Source organism: Chionomys nivalis, chromosome 7 (genome assembly GCF_950005125.1).
Source record: "Chionomys nivalis chromosome 7, mChiNiv1.1, whole genome shotgun sequence".
NCBI classification, from domain to species: Eukaryota; Metazoa; Chordata; class Mammalia; order Rodentia; family Cricetidae; genus Chionomys; species Chionomys nivalis.
In genome coordinates, this window is record NC_080092.1 from 80,002,702 (window position 1) to 80,023,142 (window position 20,441).

At 47.3% G+C, this 20,441-nt stretch overlaps 1 protein-coding gene across 1 annotated transcript; it reads right to left on the reverse strand.

Annotated features, from left to right (window-relative positions):
- Nucleotides 1-11,156: 11,156 nt before the first annotated feature.
- Krt32 (keratin 32) lies at nucleotides 11,157-18,108 on the reverse strand. Its single transcript, XM_057774632.1, has 7 exons — nucleotides 17,626-18,108; nucleotides 16,487-16,569; nucleotides 16,164-16,320; nucleotides 14,754-14,915; nucleotides 14,546-14,671; nucleotides 13,618-13,838; nucleotides 11,157-11,289 (listed from the first exon to the last, which is right to left on the reverse strand). Exons 1-7 carry the CDS (start codon nucleotides 18,106-18,108, stop codon nucleotides 11,157-11,159), a joined length of 1,365 nt encoding a protein of 454 aa, XP_057630615.1.
- Between the last annotated feature and the right edge of the window lie 2,333 nt (nucleotides 18,109-20,441).

Below are 20,441 nucleotides of genomic sequence, written 5' to 3' on the forward strand. Positions count from 1 at the left end.
TGCAGCTAAGTGTAGTGAAACAGGGGCAGGAAGATAGCTACAAGTTCAAAGCCAGTAGGACTACGTAGTGAGTTCAAGGACAACCTAGGCTACTGAGTAAGACCCTATCTAAACAAAACAAAGCAAAATACAGTGTTGGACCATCTGGCTATCTCTCCATAAGTGGGTGAGGAAAGTATGGAATCACAAACTACTCCCTGGAAAGAATGGCCACATTACAGCTCATATATTTTTAATCATGGCTCCTACTGCTAGAAGACACAGGGAATTGTGTCTTGTAGAGAATGTGACCCATTGTGCATCGCAGTAGATGCAAACACTTAAGAAAACTGCTAGAACCTAGACCTAGGTGTTAGGAAATGATAACCTGGGAAATAATAGGTCAAGGAAACCATGAAGATCCCACAGACCAGACTGAGCAGATAAATTCAAAGTAGCCAACTCTTTAAGCTATGCTGAGTGGAAACACCACCCCTTCTGCTCAAGTTAAGTAAGATGCCATCTTATTTTAATATATGCTTATTAACAGTTGAGAAATATAAACTAAATAAATAAAAAGGTATTGTTTCTCTTTTCTGATTTTTAACGTAGGATAACAGCACAGAGTGCTGGCAGGAGTTGGAGGAAACAGGTCCCATCATATTGTGTTAACAAGATGTAAATCAAGGCAATCATGAGCTTTCAATCCTATACTCAGTTCCAGGGCCTGGGGGCCACGAAAGGATGCTCTGAGCCTCCGAGATGCTTCCAGCGGCATCCTTGGCTTATCTGCAATCCATCTATTGCGGGGAGGCTTGTGAAACTCGCTTCACTCTGAAGGGAGATGGTTAGGAGAGATTTCAGAAGATGGAGTGGGAAAGCTGAAAGATCCTCGTATTTAAGACTCTAATAAGGCGGGGGGATGTATAATCCTATTTTAGCAAGAATGAAAAGCGAATTGGACATAACTCAAGGATCCTCGTGATAGGACATAAGATAATACCGGAAATTCTGCTTTACTTTGCTCATTACAAATCCATGACAATTAAATATCCTAAGAGCTTTATGGTGTCTACAGAAAGATGAGCTCTGTGAGGTGTTGATTTTCCAGAAAAGCCCTCTCTGGATTCCCAAGCACATACCTCCTCTCATCTCCTCTTCTTTTTCTCTTTTCCTTTCCTCCTCCTTCTTCCTCTCTCCCTCCCTACCCCCTCTTTCCAACACATACACATAGAGAAATCCTTTTTTAATTAAAAAAGCAGTGTGGTCCTGGTATAGCCCTGTGCAACTTCATCACCTCACCAGTCACTGAGATGCTCTCCTTAGAGCCCCCAGGTCCAAGCTGGACTGTGGATCTTAGGAAACCAGGTAGGACCTGGAAATGGTGGAAACAACTGGTTAGTTCGTGCACCACTAGAAACAGTCCTTCTCTTCCAGAGATGCACACTTCTCTCCTGAGCCAGCCCCTGCCATTTCTGATCCTGCCACTGATCCCAGAAAGGTATGGATCCATGTGAGGCCACTAGCAACCATTACAAGGACGAAGTCAATACAGTCTAGGAATTCAATGCAGATGTAGGTTTGGTTTTGCACATTAGAGGAAAAGGCCTGTGTCTGGACACTTCTCTAAGCAGGCTTTGTCATCCTCCAGGGCAGAATTTCCAATGCTCACTAGACAGCAGCATCAGTATTGCCTGGGGACTTGCTAGAAATAAACGTTCTCGGGTCCCAACCTTGACCTACTGTGTGAAGTCGAGACTAACAGATGGGGTTTGCACATGTGTCCGAGGAACTTCTAATTAGTGATATGAAGTGATAACCACTTCTCTGAGCACAGGGAACAGTCCTATATACAGGGTGGAAACATCAAGAACAAAATATCTTGTCTCTCTGCTAAAATGCAGTGCAAACCTCTTCCAGGCTTGGAGGTGCATGAGACTACCCTGGGCAACTCCAGGAAGTCTGATGCCACCATGTTAAGGCCAATGGCTTCAGTATCCTTGCAAGTAAAATCCAGATGTCAGCATTCCAGAAGGCTCTGACTCCAGTGGAAGCTGAGAAGTGGCGACTTGGAAGGCTGAGAAAGGAGGATGGGGAAAGACCTAGAGCGGAGAGCAGTGGTTTGGATATTTGGAGTGCAGGGTCAAGCCTCCTCAAAGGTTTTATTTAAGCTGAGGAATTCTCTTTTCCTCTTGGGGCAAGTGAGGATTATAAAGTCTGGTTTCGGAGATACTGGGGAGAAGTCACATCTCACAGAGTGAGATTTTCTAATGGAACTGCTTGTGGATGAACAGCAAAAGACTTTCTTCCCCCATTACTCATTTGTCTTTAGACAGGGCCTATTTATCCAACTAGTATAAATAGCAATACACCAAGGAAGAATTAGTAATGTGTTTTCTTACAAGGTCTTTCCCACACCCTTGGGAAGTCTGGAATAGAGCCCAGACATCAGGGCTCAGCAAAGGACTGCCCCCCTTGCTGTATGTAGGGCAGATGTCTTCTACGTGAATGCCCGGATTAGAGTGTTGATTTGGATGAATGACTGAGGCCTGGGTGAGTAGGGCCCACACCTGGGGTACGTAGACAGACTCACCTGATGTGTCAATCATCTGCCGAGAACAGGCATTCTCAGAGAGGGAGGAAGCACATTTCAGCTTAACTCTTCTTTGGCACAAACATCAAGGAAATTGGCATGAAAGATGGAGCTCCTTAGTCTTGCAGGGCGAATATGACACCCTGCATGCAGACGAGAGTGGGATCTGGGAAGAGAAATTCTCAGACAAGATCAAGTCCTCCTAGAACAAAGAGATGGGTCTGGGGAACTCAGAAGCAGTCTGGGAGCCACCTCAGCCAGAGTTACGAGCTATGGAACTTCTTTTGCTGGTTCTAAGTGTCCCCTGAAGCACTACCCTTCACCCAGGGACACCACAGTCCTCTATCAGTCTTGACCAATGGGACAGTTCCCAAGACCTGATGACTAGGCAGGAAAGACTGGATTTTTTTTCTTTCTTTGATGCTAAAGCATCCCACTCTGGATTGCTGAACAGGCTAAATTGGGGATTTGTGCCATTAAAGAGGGAGGCATTCCTGTAAATGTTCTGCCCTTAGCTCTGTCATTCACTAAGCAAATAGCCTGAAACAAAACACCCTGGGTCCCCGACTGAAAAGGCAAGTTCCAGAACAGACATGCATTTGAACTCCTGTGAGTACAACTCAAATAAGACCCATATATTGCATGTCGAAACTCAGAACATACACACATATACACACACACATACATACATACATAAATATATACATGCATACACATACAAACACACATACATACACACACATACATATATACATACATACATACATACATACATACGTACGTACGTACGTACGTACGTACGTACATGTTGAGACCTGATTTTCAGGTGAAAATGGTTCTCTCCATTCGGTTTCACTTCAGTGCCTCTGTTTCTGTCTGTCTGTCTCTCTCCCTTCTCTCTGTCCAACACAAACACACAGAGAATGTCCTGAGATAAACTTTACAATGTGTCAAGGAATCAATAAGAGCATGCCACATGCCCAAGACATCATAGATGCTCTAGGCACCTGTATGCCAGCTCCCCCTCATCCTATTCTTCTGCGGCATCATTGACTAAAGAAGGACATAGGAAGAGCAGGGGACTCTTTAGGGAGCCACACCTGCACTGCTATAGCTGGGCACCTATGACAAGGGGGAGGGAGCCATGGGGTCCTGAGCAGCACTTGGGGGAGAACACTTAGTCCATCCCCCTTAGTCTCTTTTCCATCTACTTTAACACCCTGCTAAGCAGAACCGGGCTAGAGACCTGTGTAGCCTTAACTGCCTTCCCCAGCTCTGCTTTTCCAAGGTCACTGTCTGGGAGTGGAGGCTAGGCCAGCTGGTAGTTAAGAGGTTCTGCCTGTTGAGGACAGCACTCAAGCACAAACCAGAGGCCTGTTGCTCTTTCTGGTCAACCTCAATAGGCTTCTGCCACTTTCTAACAGCTTGCCCCTTCTCATAGATCTTTCTAAGCACAGAGTTACTCCCTCAGAGACCCCTGCTGAGCCTCTTGTCTCTTTGTTCTTCTCTGGCCAGGCACTAAGATGTCAGCTTTTATTGACAGAGTCCACAGGTGCGAGGCAAGGGTAATTCAATCAGTATCTGTCTTTGAAACGGGTGTCAGTGCTGAAGGCTGGACAACCAATGCATAGAGTTCTGGGATTACTGTTTGTCCAACACTACCTGGAAAGGAGAACCTTCAAAGAATTCTTTACAGAGGAGGGATTCTTGTGATGTCTAGAGCCATGATCCTAGGAAAATGATATGCAGATGGATTACAAGAGCCAAGTGTCCAGCTACGGCATCCCAAAGCTTTTGTTCACCCACTGTGTGTGAACAGGTTCAGCACTCAAGCCACACTTCCAAACGCTGTATATTCAGAACAACTCTTGAGCAGTCATAGCGCTAGCTCATAAAAGAAGGTACCAGCATTCGAATTTGCTGTTACTTCTCTCTCTTGCTAAAGGTATTATATTACCTCCTTAAAGATAATCCTTTTTTTTCCTTGTCTTTTCTTTTTTGGTTTATTTATTTGTTTTTTTTGTTTTTTGGGACAGGATTTCTCTGTGTAGCCTTGGCTGTCCTGGAATTTGTTCTGTAGGCCAGCTGGCCTTGAACTCCCAGACCCGCCTGCCTCTGCCTCTCAAATGCTGGGATTAAAGGTGGGTGCCACCACTGCCCAACTTAAAGATAATTCTTACTGAGGAAGTTCGGCTGTGTCCTTTGAGTCACTTCTAAGGTCTAGTAGCATTCCCTCAGATACGGAAGGACACTCTGCTAACCCAAACACAGGAGCCTCTGGTCTCAGGGAGAGAACCCCTAAAGAGCCTGCACAATAACAAGGGTTATGAAGTTGGAGAACCCATTCAGCCACGAGAGTAGATATTTTCATTGCTGTAACCATACACCAGACAAGAACAACTTCAGAAAGGAAAGGCGTATTTGGGCTCAGAGTTCAAGGGTGCAGTCTACCGTGGCAGAGAAGGCCTGGCAGCGAGAACAGGAGATGACTGCTCACATTGCATCCGTAGTCAGGAAGCACCGAGAGGTGAATGTGAGTGTGGCTGCTCAGCTCATTTTCTCCTTTTCATTCACTCCGGGCCTCCAGACAATGGTATGGGACTGTCCAAATTCAGGACGGGTCTTAATTAACCTCCAATGGAAACACACTTGCAGTTGCCCCCAGGAATGTGTCTCCTAGGTGATCCTGAATCCCACCAAACTGATAATCAGGATTAACCATTGCATCCATTCATGCTTCAGAACCCAACAAGGAGCTGTAAGTTCCTCAGGGGCCTGGAGCAAGTTACCAATAGGAGCTCTCTGGGCTCCTAACTCCGGTGTTGTTTCCACAATACCATAATGAACCAATATTTCCTGTTAAAGAGCCAGGTAGCACGCCATACAGTCTCGGAACTGCAGCAACTCAACTCCACCATCAAGGCACAGAGCTGGCACAGGCAATGTGGAACTTAAGGCTATGGCTCCATTCCCAGATTATTTCATTAACCAGAACCCACATGAGAATCCGCTATCGTATAGCCCCTTGTTCTACACAGCACAATTAGTAAGGGTGAAAAATCAGGTCCCTCAGAGTATGTGGGAGACCTTCAGTCTGATGTGGTGGCAGACAACCAAGGAAGAGCCTGGACACTTGGTCTTTACCCAGTCAGTTTCCGGAACCAGACCCTAAGCTAGAATGCTGGGGTCTCTACTCTGCCAGACTCTTAGACAAGACTGGAAGGACATCTTGGTGTTCTGAAGTGATGTGAGGCTGCCCATGGGCTGCTCTTGGAGCTTGGACTTCAGAGTGACTCCAAAAGATAAACCAGCTGTCATTGTCATTGGGGGAAATCAGAAGACAGGAACTTGACTGCTGCCAAAGTAGATTGTCTTTAACCACCTTATTGAGCTTAAAAGTATTGCTGTAGGCTTTATATCCCAGTGACTCTACAAAGCAGGTATGGTTAGCCTGGAGGCTGAGGTCAGAAACTAGGAGATTTACCAAGTCCACACAGCTCAGCAGTAGCGAGATTGGTATTCTAACCCAGGATCTCAAGTCAAAGCCATTGTTCTTCTCCATTGTGTCAAGACAGCTATTGTATATGTGCTTCCTTATTAGGGCTATAAAAGATACAGTTATCTTAACCAATTGTTCAAAAAAAAACAGACATCAAGTGATACAAAGCACTTTCTAGTTAGTCAATTGAAACTATTGCATTGGAATGAGAAAAGAGAATGTGTTGCTGTTGCTGTTGTTGTTGCTGCTGCTGTTGCTATTGTTGTTGCTGTTGTTACTATTGCTATTGTTGTTGCTCCTGTTGCTGTTGTTACTGTTACTATTGCTGTTGCTGCTGTTGCTATTGTTGTTGTTGTTGTTGCTGCTGCTGCTGTTGTTGTTGCTGCTGTTGCTGTTGTTATTGTTGTTGTTGCTGCTGTTGTTGCTGCTGCTATTGTTGTTGCTGTTGCTATTGTTGTTGCTGCTGTTGTTGCTGCTGTTGTTGCTGTTGCTATTATTGTTGCTGCTGCTGCTGTTGCTGCTATTACTATTGCTATTGTTGTTGCTGCTGCTGTTGTTGTTGCTGTTGCTGTTGTTGTTGTTGCTGCTGCTGTTACTATTGCTATTGTTGGTATTGTTGTTGCTGCTGTTGCTGTTGTTACTGTTGCTATTGTTGTTGTTGCTCCTGTTGTTGTTGTTGCTGTTGTTGTTTTAAGACAGGCTAGCCTTCAACTCACAATCTTCCTGCCTGTCTCTCAAGTTCTGGTACTATAGGTCTGTACTGCCATGTCTAGCAAGAGAATTATTTTATTAGTAATTACTTCCCAAATATAACATGGGAATGTGTAATTTTGTCACATTATAAAAAATTCTGATGTTATATAAGAGAGAGAAAATTTTACTCAGTTTAATTCAGATTCACAACTCATCATCTCTGAGACATTGCATCCAACTCCTGATCTTTCACGAAGTGTCACCCTCGGGCCAGAGAGTCAATGGTACCAACAGGGCCTCACCCCCAGAAGAGGACTTTTCTCCAGGACAGTGAATGCCAGGGCCAGGCCCAGACTGATGATCTTGGGGAATATTGTGTTTTTGAAAACTCACACCTTTTCTTCCTCCACCCCGACTCCAGGAGAACCCCAACCATGGGCGGGAATTTCTTCCAAATATCAAATATGACTGAGTTTTCATGACTTTACTATGACCCCGCCTACATTTCCTATAAACCAGGGTTAATGAATCTCGAAAGGTTTGGTGTGAGGACAGAGTTTCTCTGAGAAACCCATATGAGGAACATACCAGGAGGTCTTGGTACTAGTGGGGCATCAATATTTCCTAAAATCCATGCCCATGGCTTCTTGGTTCATCAATAAACAGGATCACAGTCATCTTGGAGGTACCACCCAGCCGTGGAGGACACTGGTTGCTGGTTTACAGCAGAAAGCACATTCCAGGCCCTGGTCCGTGGGGCTTGGTTTTGTATTTTTAAAACTTTAATAGGCATCTGGGTGGTCAGACAAGTCTTGGCGAGTTGCACTGACATGAGTGTGAAGACGAAGGCCTGGTTGGATTAGACAATATATGCTGGGGGAAAGGAGCCTATAAGAGTCTAGGAGCTGGGACTCCCGGCCTACCTAGGACTCCCTATGCAATTATTCCTGTTCAGCTCTCAGCTATAGCCTCAGGAATGAGCTCACCCTGAGCTAAAATGTGCAAGGACCTAAAGGGAGTGGTCTCTAGTTTTCGTTGTGTTTTGTTTTGGTTTTCTTCTTCTTTTAAGGAAACTATACTTCCAGGGAAGTTTCGGCATCTTGGAGAGAATATCTCCATTCTTAAGGAACCAAAGGAGGGCAAAGGGGGAGTATTAATTAGCCTGAAATAATAATGAGCCTTAGGTCCTTGGAGCAATCATAAAGAGCTTGGAGATGTGTTGGGCTTGGCCTAGAACCACTTGGCTTCCATTCTGTCCTGCTGGTTGTGTGTCTGTGAACATATCTTTCCTTCCCTCTGGGTCTTAGACTGCTCGTCTGTGAAATGGGAGAGGCTGGGTCCCATGGTCTGTCTGGAAGGCTCCTTCTGGTCTGGCAGTCTTGGACAGCTCAGAGCAAAAGCACTTTCTGTGGTTGTGAGAACATTCAACTTCTGCATTGTTCTGGTCAGTAGCGTTAAGTATGGCAAGCAAATTAAACAAAACAGGTCAGAATTCCAGAACCAATGCTTTGGTATATTCTATATATGGGTCTCAAGCCAACGACGATGTAAGGAAGCTTTACAGAGAAAAGATTCCTGGTTTGTATGCAGTTATGAAGAGATCCAGCTCTCCGGTTGCCCCTCTCTCTCACCATGGCAGCGCACTGAAACCTTACCCACTTACCTATTAGGACCCGCATCTAACCTAGCAGTGTTTTTGTGTCTCTGCTGTCAGGCTAATGGCCTTGTCTGCCAGGCAGGCATGCAGGATCATGTCTGGAGAGCCCCCAGGTCGCTATGGGAGCCAGTCCATCTTTCATGATTTCTTGGCAAGGCCAGAGAACAAATACTTAATAAAAAACCTCACTCGGTTCATTAAGGAAGAGCTGTGTGTTCTGAGAGTGAGATCTTGGCTCTTTCCTCCTTTACCTGCTGCGGCCAGTTCATTGCCAAGGTCAGTCCCTCACAGAGTGCCTCACTCTGAGCCCCCTTCGTTTCTTCCAGGGTTGCCTTGTTTGCCTTGCTGAAAATCCTGTTAATTTCTCTGTAGACAGTTGGTGTATGGCCCTGCTTCTCAGTCATTCTGCCTATGCTCATTGGTGAAATGCTCTAAAATACCACTTTGGTCATGTCATTCTTGGCCCCATACCCTGCAGCAGGCCTCCCACTGTCTGTGGGAGAGAGAGCAGGTTCTCTATGGACACCCATGGCCCCCCACAGCCCAATGTCTTCTCCCCTTTGAGACACTACTTCCTCCTACCCCCAGACTACTTCCTCCCAATCTTTGCCAGTATTTATTCCTTCTGGGTAGGAATTTGCATAGTACTTAAAATAATGATGCTGTACAGCTAGGCTTGGGTTCAAATTTTTTGCTTGCAGGTAATCCTGGGCAATGGATCTAATCCTTCCCTGTGCCCTGATTTCCTGTGTCTAAATGAACGAGTAGCAATACCTTATGAGATTGTCGTGGGAACTGCTGCTGTGTTCATTTTCTAATTTCTTCAGCAAATCTGAACAGATAAACACATACTAAGTGCTTCATGAAAGGTAGCACCAAGCCTGATGATGCTGGTACAGGCTGTAATCTCAGCTACTCGGGAGGCTGAAGTAGAATGGTGGCATGTTCAAAGCCAGCCTGAGCAATTTAGTGAGACTTTGCTTAAAAAGTTTTTTTTAAAAAAAAAAAAAAAAAAAAAAAAGGAGGACTGGAGGTGCATAGAGGTCTGCAATGGAGCACTTGCCTAAGATGCATGAGATCCTGCATGCAATTGCCAGTAGAGTCAAAAAGGAAGCAAGATAGCAATCACTGCTGTTGTTGTTGTGATTGCTTGGTCCTTGCCTATGGAGCCTCACATAGTCTTAGCTCCCCCTCCAATTATAAGTGTCTAGATGGTGCATTCTTTTCCTCCACACCCAACAGTAGTTTGCAAACACTGAAGACTCTGAATGTGAACTAATCAAGCATCTCTCAGTAAGTGACTTTGGGCCAGTCTTTTAACCCCTTTGGCCCTTGGCTTCCTCATTAAAAAGTGAACTAGATAATGGTACCTTGTTTATAGGATTTTTTTTTTGCAAGATTAAAAGCAGTGTCTAGAGACCATTGTCTGGTTAGTCAACCTCTAATGCAGACCCCCACCTCCAGCAGCACTCCCTGAAGACCTGTTGGATATGTGATCACATCATGCCAGCCGGATGGAACAATGAGCCCGGTTTATTAGGGCATTATCCTCGGTTGCAGTTGTTTGGCCTTGGTTTCTGGCATGGCCCATCTCCCTCCTCTCTTTATTCTTTTATTACTTGGCTCTGGAGTGGTTTCCTGGTTTAAACACATTTATGGCATACAAGCCTTTTTTAGTAAATATCCCTTCAGTCTGTGGAAACAAGAAGGGCTGTAAGGGAGTGAAGAAGTGGCTCGGCAGTTAAGAGCACTTGCTGCTCTTCCCAAGAGGGGCCTGAGTTGGGTTTCCAGCACCTATATGGTAGCTCATTTTTAACTCTAGTTCCATGGAGAAACCAACACCCTCTTCTGGCGTCCATGGGCACCAGGCATAAATGTGGTGCACATTCAAGCAAGATGGGCAAAACACTCTTTTAAAAGCAACTGATATTTTTAAGGGAGAGGCATAAGAATGCAAAACATGGGCACTCCCTTCTTGAACCCAAATGAATAAAGCTGGCTTATGGAGGTGGGTCTTGTATTAATCTGTTGTTTTTATTGGTTAATTAATAAAGAAACTGCCTAGGCCCATTTGATAGGCCAACCCTTAGGTGGGTGGAGTAAGCAGAACAGAATGCTGGGAGAAAGAAGCCGAGTCAGTGAGTCGCCATGATTCTCTCACTCCAGACAAATGCAGGTTAAGATCTTTCCTGGTAAGCCAGCTCGTGGTGCTACACAGAATATTAGAAATGGGTTAGATCAAAATGTAAGAGCTAGCCAATAAGAGGCTGGAACTAATGGGCCAGTCAGTGTTTAAAAGAATACAGTTTCCGTGTAATTATTTCGGGTAAAGCCATGCGGGCAGTCGGGTGCCAGGAACTTAGCCCCGCCGCTCTTAACACAACAGCTGGCTCATAAATACACCATCATGAAAGATAAAAAAAAAAAATGCCAATTTGCAGGGCCATTGCATTAAGTTTTATTTGCAGTTTAACTGAAAACATGTATGCTCCGAGAAAGCATAGAAAACCAGAAGCATCACCAAAGAGAACCTTCTGCCCATGGGAATAGAGAAGGCAGCTTTGAAGCAAGGAAGGCAAGGAAACTCCCTGTAGTATCAGAACATAATGCTGGTGTCCACTTCCTGGTTCAGCTGGCCCCACTCTTTTCATGTTCTCAAAATTGTCATCAGGCTTGCTGTGAAGAGGCGCCGTGCCTCAGAACTCAGGTCCCTCCGGAATCCACACACTGAGGCTTCAGTAGCGGCTCTGAAGGCAGGGCGAGCAAGGTACACAAACAGTGCGGGACACACAGACTGAGCGGGACACCCCAGAGGAGGGTGTGCAAGACTGGCCGGAGGAGGGAGCGGAACAAGGATTGCAGGGTAGCCTGGGAGAAAAGGTCACAATGGGGAAGAATTAGTGGAGGTGCGCGCCTCATAACAGACCATGACAGTCCTACCCTCAGACACTGCTGTGCACCTCTTCCTGGCTTCCATTGTTTCAATCGTTCCCATCTTTGCCTGTGCTACCTCTGTGGCCTCCCAGCTGATCCCTACCCCCAACACCACTCTTGCCTCTGCTTCTCACCCCTGGTATATGGGTGGCCAGAGGAGTCTCCAGTAGAGAGTAATCTAATCATGTCCTTCCCCTACCGAGGACTTTTCAGTGGCTCCTGCTTGGGCTTAAGACAAATATTAACCTCTTTAACAGATGTGTGTTCTCCTCCCACCTCGCCTGACAGTCCCGATGTCTGGGCTCTAGCTTTCTGGCAGTTCCTGCATGAGCTATCCCTCTCAGGCTGTGGAACACATGTCTCCTCTTTCTAGAACTCTCCCATGGTCACTCACTTAACTCCTTCTCTGCTTTAAAAGCTCAATTAACTGTCACATCTCCCCTGACCCCTCCCCTATCTCAGTGTTAAACCTCCCAGTGGCACTGTGGTTCTTCCATAGGGATAGCTAAGTATTCCACTATGGTTTTCTCCTCTACCAGACATTGTGTGTGCCCTCTGTATACCCGGCCTAGCGCAGGCACTTCATAAAAATGTGTTGAAGAAAAAGAAATTTTAAGTTGATGTGGAATGAGTACATGGCAAAAGGGTGCTCTCAGAGACCGACAGGCTGGGGAAGAAAACCAGAAACAACACACTGGACACTGGGCAGGCACCAAACAGCTCAGGGGCTCAATGTGTAGCCTGAGAGCCACATTCAGTCTTAAAAAGGCTGGCACCTTTTTCTCAATTTTTAAAATACATTTTAAATTTTGAAACTTTTAAAGAGTAGAAAAAATACAAACCCCAGCTTTCCTTTGGCAGCTGGAAGAGCAGCAGCAAGGCCTCTGCACCCTACGTGGCCACAGGAGGACAGCACTGCCCTCCTCGAGCACAAGCTCCCTGGTCCCCACTGTCCCACATCGTGTGCAGATGTGAGCAGCCTGATCCTTGCAGACATGTGAGTTTACAGTACTGGCTTCAGTGGGGTCAGGCTCAGAGTGAAAGGAAAACAAGACTAAATGCTGGACAATTTAGTTACCAGGGCTGGGAAGACGTCTCAGTGAGTGGAGGGTTTAGCAGACAAGTGTTGAGACCTGAGTTGGAACCCCCACAACCTATGGATGATCAGACACAGTAGCACATGGCTGTAGTCCTGGTGTTCCTATGGTGAGAGGGGAGGCAGAGGCAAGATCATCCCCAAAAGCTTGTGGGCTCATAGTGAGCAAGAGACTTTGTCTCAAATGAATGGAAAACCGGAGGTTGTCCTGACCTACACACACACACACACACACACACACACACACACGTTGAACACATATGTTGTAACACATGTATATATTTATATTCATATAGACAGATATGTGCATAAGCACATAGAGGAATTTTTTTGTGGGGGGGTTGCTCCAACAGCTGTTAGCATACCCAATGACCACAACACCCTATATCCACACAGCCACCAGATCCTGCTGAGCCTGCTTGCATAACAGTGGGAAGATGATCTCCCCCACTGCTCCTGAACACTGTCCCTGCCTGGTTCCCCCCACTCAGTGCTTCTTGCATCTCTCAGGATAATCTTCCCAAACAGGAGCTTTGAGTTTTCTTTGACTCAGACAAGAAACATGTATTAGGCATCTGCCCTGAACTGAATTCAGGGAACCGGATCCTATTGTCTCTGCAATCCAACTGTTTACCAGCCAGTGGGGAGATGAGCAATTCTCAGATTACACCATTCGCTCAATCAGCAAAGGCCTCTGATAGGCCAGTGTGTCCATGAATAAGCTCCAGCTGACCATTCCTGCCCTACTGTCCACCGGAGTCAATCACATTAAGCTACCTCCTGTCATTCCACAACCCCAGAACGCCTCCCCCAAGAACAACCTCCAGCGGTCTGTCCGCCTGTGCTCTGACGGATGTAACAATCTGAAGGCAGATCCTTCCCACCATCTATCTCAGTATCCTTCATGATGCATGACAGACATGTGGTAGGGTCTTGAAAGGAGTTTGTCAGCTTGCAGTGAAGAAGAACGGACTCCTCTGGACCAGGTTTGGGATGGTGGCCTAAATGTCATCACCCGGCTTCCTTTAGAGCATGCCAGCATTCTGGTGGCCCCTTAATCTTGACAGACTCTAAACTCATGTCTTTTAGTACAGGTAGGTGCACTTGCGTCCTAGGCCCTGCCCAGCCCTGTTGGGCCCCCAGAGAGCCTCCCCCCAGAAACTCACTTGCTGTCCTCGCTCTCCAGCAGGCCCCTGTACGTGTCGATCTCACACTCCAGCCGGGCCTTGACATCCAGCAACACCTTGTACTCTTGGTTCTGCCTCTCCAGGTCACAGCGGATGTCAGACAGCTGGGACTCCACGTTGGTGATCATGCATTGCATCTGGGATAGCTGGGAGGTGTAGCGAGCCTCCGTCTCCCCCAGCGTGTTTTCCAGAGAGTCTCTCTAAGGCAAAAGAAAGACACAACTATGAAGAGGCAGATGCTTTCCATGGGCTGGTTCAGAAAGAGATGAGAAGGCCAAGTCTTTGGTGTTGTGAATGGCCCCTCTCCTCTAAACCACGGAAGTCTGGAAACAGGTCAAATCGTCTGCTACAGGCCAAGCATCAGGTATGTGGTAGAACCAGAGTTTGAACCCAAGTCTGCTCCTCTGTCCCTGATTCCTTCTACACAGTTTGGAGTTGGAGTTCACCAAGTATTCTAATACGACACCATGTCTTTCTGATGGTTTCCCCATAAGAGCCCTTTAAAAAATACCCAGGCCCAAGCGACGCCTCTAAGACTCTGGTACCATGGGTCTAGACTCTAGACCAATAATCCTAACTCCTAGAATTTTCTCTAGACTCCTGGGATTTTCTATAGGTGTCAGGACTATTTAATCTCTATAGGTGATGTTTACAACAAGGGTTTGGAAGGACAGGCTAAGTAGATAACAGACATGTTGGAGGGATCATGTTTGACATACGATAAGGAGCATGTCCTTTTATCTCTGAGCTGGTTCCCGAGAGAAACCTCCCTCCAAATAAATCAGCTGGGGGTATATCCATGCTGGCTGGATTTGGTTGCCCTCCTACCCCTCTTAACATCCCTGGAAAGCCATGCCCAGGGCTCTCCCAGATCCCGAGCTAAGTGGTACCTGCCAGCAGCACTCACCAGGCTATGCTGAGCCTGCAGTTCGATCTCCAGGGTATTGACTGTCCGTCTCAAATCGATGATGTCTGACTGGTAGCTCTGAAGCTGCTCGGAGCTGGTGGCCACCTGCTTGTTAAGCTCTTCCATCTGCAGTGAAGAAAAGCGGGAGACTGAGCATCCCTTCCTTAGGACCCCGAAAAACCCAACCTGCTGTGAGAGATGTGCCCACCTGCATGTTGAACCACTCCTCCACATCCCTGTGGTTGGTCTCCACCATCGTCTCATATTGACACCTCATCTCCTCCAGCATCCTGGTCAGGTCCACGGGGGGTGCGGCATCTACTTCAATGTTAAGGCGGTCCCCAAGCTGTTGTCGGAGGACGCCGACTTCCTGGAAAGACACAAGACCCCAGGCAAGTGTGGAAAATATGTAAACTGTAACAAGAGATGCTGAAGAGCTCAGCATTGGGGAGTAGAGCTTCAGGGACTGAAACCTGCCCTGCAGAGCCTCAGGGGTCTTCCACCTCCAGCTGAACACCCGGGGTGACACTTCCTGTTAGCTGGGCAGAAGCCAAGTTCAGGGGCAATTTGTTTGATCCCTTTGGACTAAGACAGGAAACCCACACACCCCTTCTCATTTCCCCATCTTGCTAGCAGCCCTGTTCATCAAGGAAGGAGAGTCACAGAGCCTGACTTGACTTGGTTCGAGATCCCAATGAGAACAGGCCCCTCCCCAGGCTTGCCTGCCAGAGAGAGAGAGAGAGAGAGAGAGAGAGAGAGAGAGCTGTCACTGAGGCTGCCTGAGTATGGGATAATGCCTCATTAGTGACTTCTTGGCGCAGTTCCCAACTCTCGAGTTTAAGCGGGATGAGTCAGGCACCCTAGGGCATTCAGTGAGTGCATGGTGACTGATTGTTATTTTATATTTAAGCCTAAGGAAGCCCAACCAGAACCCAGAGACACTTGTCCATTCAAACCCCAAGTGAAAGGTGTGAGTGTCAGCCTGAAGAAGGAAGACCAAAGCACCCTAGAGAAATGGTCCTTGCAGTGTTTTGGAGAAAAGGGGAAAGAACCGTGTCTATGACTTAAGCGTGTGCACCTTCTCTACAGACAAAAGATACAAGAGGGGGGCAAGAACAGGGATAGACCAGAGAGGGAAAGCACCAAAGCCCAACCCTCGGAAGAGGAGGAGCTCACCCTGTAGGGAGCCTGATGGAGATAGGCAGTCTCTGGGTCTGTTCTGGAATAGAAACATCCCAGGCCCACGGCACCACTCTCCCTCTAGAGGAAGGCCCTCACCAGAAAGACAAATGCAGTCCCTCATAGAAAATTTGATAGTTGCCCTGGTCTACGAAGTTCAGAAGAAAAAGGCATGTCTCTGAGCATCTACCAAGAGGTAGGTGTTTCATATGCAGGGCTTGGATCATATCCAGGATCCATATAGTATTATTAAATCCTCTCAATAATCCTGCATGGTAGCTAGCCCTGTTCCATGGGAGATGGGGATCAGAAAGCATAAATGAATCACATAAAGTCACAGAAATGATTATGTGGTCCACTGGGAAGCTTCAACCCACGTCTACCAAACTCCAAACCCCATGTTGTTCCCATGCCACATCCCAGACCCACATTGGCTTACCTCTTCATGGCTCCTCTTGAGGCACAGCAGCTCCTCCTTCAGGGACTCTACCTGAGCCTCCAGGTCAGCCTTATTCAGGGTCAGCTCATCCAGGATCCTGCGTAGGCCATTGGTGTCTGCTTCTACCAGCTGTCTCAGGGCCAGCTCTGTCTCATACCTACAAGAAGGTCAGGGTCAGCAGCCAAGGGGTAGAACTGAATACAGAATTCAAGGAAGGATTTGAAATGCTGGCTCTGTCTAACCCCGTAAGAAACAAATAGAGAGCTAACCCAAGAGTGTATGAGGAAAAGACACCCCATCTCCAAGTCCCCAGCCAAACTCACTTGGTCCTGAAGTCATCTGCAGCCAGCTTGGCATTGTCAATGTGCACAATCATCCTGGCATTCTCTGCCTTGGTGCACAGAACCTGTCAACCAAAGCGCACAGAGCAGGTCAGCGCAGGATGTAAAGAAGGAAAAGAATGCAGTGAAAGTGTCCTAATTTCATTTCTGTTACTGTGATAAAAAGCCCTGACCAAAAAGCAGCATAGGAGAAGAAGGGTTTATTTGGCTTGCAGTTCCAGTTAGAGTCCATCACTGAAGGGAAGTCAAACAACTAGTCACATCACATCCACAGTCGAGAGCAGAGAGAAATAAATGCATAGATGTGTGCTTGCTTGTGTGCTTCCTTGCTTGCTTGCTTGCATGCATGCTTGCTTGCATGCTTGCTTGCTTGCTTGCATGCTTGCTTGCTTGCATGCTTGCTTGCTTGCATGCTTGCTTGCTTGCATGCTTGCTTGCATGCTTGCTTGCATGCTTGCTTGCATGCATGCTTGCTTGCTTGCTTGTTTGCATGCTTGCTTGCTTGCTTGCTTGCTTGCATGTTACTCTCAGCTTGATTGTTCCACTCTTATGCAGTTCAGTAACCCCTGCCTAGGGAATGGTACCACCCACCGTGGAATGCGTCTTCCCAGATTTATTAACACAACTTAGAATCACCTGAGAAGAGAGCTTCATTGAGGTATTGTCTACATTGGGTTAGTCTGTGGGTCATGTCTGTGGAGGATTGTCTTAAGATAATTGCGATCCTCCAAAATGCCCCATTATGGATGCCATGAGCAATTCGTAAAGAGAGTTCTACACAGAGGCTGTACCAGACCCTTGACCTAGGTTGTCCGCTGAACTCTCTTAAGCACCCCTTCAGATACAGACCATTATTCTCCCCATCCTACAGATGAGGAAACTGGCGTCTGGAAAAGGAAAGAGACCTCCCAAAGCTATGCAATATGTCGATGATAGACCTGATGGCAGAGCTCTTCCTGCATTCAGGGCTCTGGCTGAGTGTCCAAGTTAGGAGCTAGTCCTATGCCCTGGGGAGGTCTCTTTTCCCTGAGCATAGCTGGAAACACTAACGAGATACATATCTAGAGTACTGGCTTTTCTGGATGCCTCTCCCAGCTAGGTTGTTTACAACCCACCCTCACCTTCTGCTGGAGTTCCTCGATGGTCTGGAAGTAGGATTGGTAGTCGGGACACATGGTCAACACCTGAGCCTGGTAGACATCTTGGATCTTGCCCTCCAGCTCGGCATTCTCTCTCTCCAGCTGCCGCACCTTCTCCAGGTAGTTGGCCAGGCGGTCATTCAGGAACTTCATGGTCTCCTTCTCGTTGCCATTGAAGGAGCCCTCACAGATCAGGCCATAGGTCCCCATGGAGCTGGAGATGCAGCTGGTTGGCCGGCGGTTACTGGGTTGGCAGGAGCTGGACAGGTAAGGCTTGGAGAAGCAGCTAGCTGGCCTGTAGGTAGTAGGCATGCAGATGGAGGACATGCCCTGCAGGGGCTGGCACACATAACCCAAGCACAGCTCCTGCCTGCTGCCCATGTTACTGGAACAGACGGAAGATGGTCGTGACGAGCTCTTGAGAGAGACTGGCAATGTGCTGGTGACACAGCAGCTGGATGTCATGCTATGGAAGTCCCTCCCCCCAGAAGCTCCCTGAGTATCTACAGACTCCATCCTGCCCAGGCCTTTTTATACTCTTGGAGCGAGGGGGCTCGCACTAAAAAGTCCTCATGGGAGTGGGAGTGTTGTTGTTTACACTCGGTCTCCGAGGAAGCTGATAATTAATTTGTAATTTGGTTTCCAATAAGGAGTTCCTTTCCTCATAAAAGAGGCCAAACTTGTCATTTGGCTAAAGCAGGACTCTAGGTTCCTGTCATTGGTCACCCGGGGGAGAGCATCAAGACACATCTTCAAAGGATCAGTTCCAATACCTGGGCTCTCATTACCAGGGTGTGGCAGCAGGTACAGCCACAGCTTGCCCTGGTTGCCATGGACCTTGCCCACTGCGCCCCCGCCTACACCTGCCCTAGGGAAGGCTGCGAGCCTGCAGAGAGGCAGTTGCCCCTTTAATGAAAGCATTCCATGTGGGAAAAGACCTGGCCCCTTCACAAGGAAACGTGTGGGTGACAGAAGCTGCCTCAATACCGTGGTATAAATCTGGAGAGACAGGAAAGAGGGCAGAGGCTTCAGAACACATACAGCTCATTCCGCCACCTATGGAAAGGACATATCATGGAGGAGAGAAGGAAGTGAGGACACGAACACCTAAGCAGCTAAGACATCTTTTTAGTTAAAGGCAAATGAGAAAGAGAGAGATAAGGCCCTTCTCCTTGGAAAAGCGATTCAATGCCATGAAAGCCTCCAGGAGGCAGAGACTCTGTCTTGACTCTCCGGGTCCTCCGCTTGAGGATCACAGCCACCATGCAGTGTGCTACTGTCTGCTAAGACTGAGGCTGAATAACTAGAGTGGGCTCTCCTTTCGCCCTGATGCACAGGGAAGGCTCAACGGGATCCCAGCGAGAGGAAGTCCTGTGAATCAGGTCTTTGAAGAGGAATGCTCTGTGCTAAGCCAGTAAACAGGGAGCAGGTGGTCCCTAGTTACAAGGCTTGAGCAACCCCTTAAAGCAGGGATTCTCAACCTCCCAGATGCTGTGACCCTTTCATACAGTTACTCATACTAAGGTGACCCCCCAACCATAAAATTATTTTTCATTATTAGTTCATAACTGTAGTTTTGCTACTGTTGTGAATCATAATGTAAATATCTGATACACAGGATGTCTGATACGTGACCCTGTGAAAGGGTTGTTTGACCCCCAAGCGGGTCACAAGCTACAGGTTGAGAACCACCGCCTTAAAGCGACGTGATGAGCTAATGGTTTTCAGTCCCCGCTGTGAAAGCTGTTCACTGACACCTGGCATGTCATAGCACCACTTTGGGATTCGCTCCCGTCTTAGTTCCTTTTCTTGTTGCTATGACAAACTACCTGAAAAACACAACTCAAAGAAGGCAGGCTTGCAGTCAGAGGGACCACAGTTCATCATGGCGAAAGCAGCATGGCAGCCGGAGCTTGGGGCAGCTGACCACACTGCATTCAGTCGAGAAACGGAATGACATGAACGCTGGCGCTCAGTTGGCATCCTTTTAACTCCGTTCAGTACCCTAGACCAAGAAATGGTGCTGCACATGTTCAAGGTGGGTCTTCTTGCCACACTCAAAACTCTAGAAACACCCTATAGACACACCCAGTGGTGTGTATCCTAGGCGATTCTAAGTCCCATCAAGCTCTCTTCACAATATAATGTTGGTATATAAGCACTTGTGCTAGCTTTCCAATCACGTCCTTCAGAAGAGTTGGTCAGGAAATGGAAAATGACACCCAGCCCTCTCACTGATTAGGAACTCAACCTAGAAATCCTGCCTTCCCATGTGTGCTGTGACCTTTAAAAGTCACTTAGTCTTCCCATGTCTCAGCTTCTCCATGAAAACCGACTTAAATGACCTCTCAAGGATGGGGATACAGCTCAATGTTACAGTGCACGCCTAGCATGGGTGAAAACATAGGTCCCACCACCATTCTCACGACCCTCCCCTCCTAGGAAAAAAGATCTCCCAGTTTGAGCCCTGGAACATCCAAGCATTGTCTCGATGGACAATTTAGAGGAGCTGGTGATGTCAGATGGAGAAGGCTTGAGAGCAAGGCCAGCTGCCTGAAACGGTAGGCATCTACCACCGGAGGGTGTGCAATTGCTTTCCTCTGCTGGAATTTCATTTTTGAGGCAGCATTTCCAGCAACAATGCCCAGTTACCTCAGGCTAGCCAAGTATATGAAAACTTACGGGACTGAAGAGATGGCTCGGCAGTAAAGAGAGTTTGTTTTTCTTATGGAGAACTGGAGTTTTGTTTTGGTTCCCAACACTCATGTCAGTCAGCTCACAAGCCTGTAACTCCAGTT

Bases quoted from the DNA above. Each gene is read 5' to 3' on its own strand.
- Krt32 (XM_057774632.1), bottom strand. From the start codon at position 18,108: ATGACATCCAGCTGCTGTGTCACCAGCACATTGCCAGTCTCTCTCAAG. The intron at 16,321-16,486 runs GTGAGTTTGGCT...ACCTTCTTGTAG, and splicing joins GCAGATGACTTCAGGACCAA to GTATGAGACAGAGCTGGCCC. The intron at 14,672-14,753 runs GTGGGCACATCT...TCTTCACTGCAG, and splicing joins AGGAGTGGTTCAACATGCAG to ATGGAAGAGCTTAACAAGCA.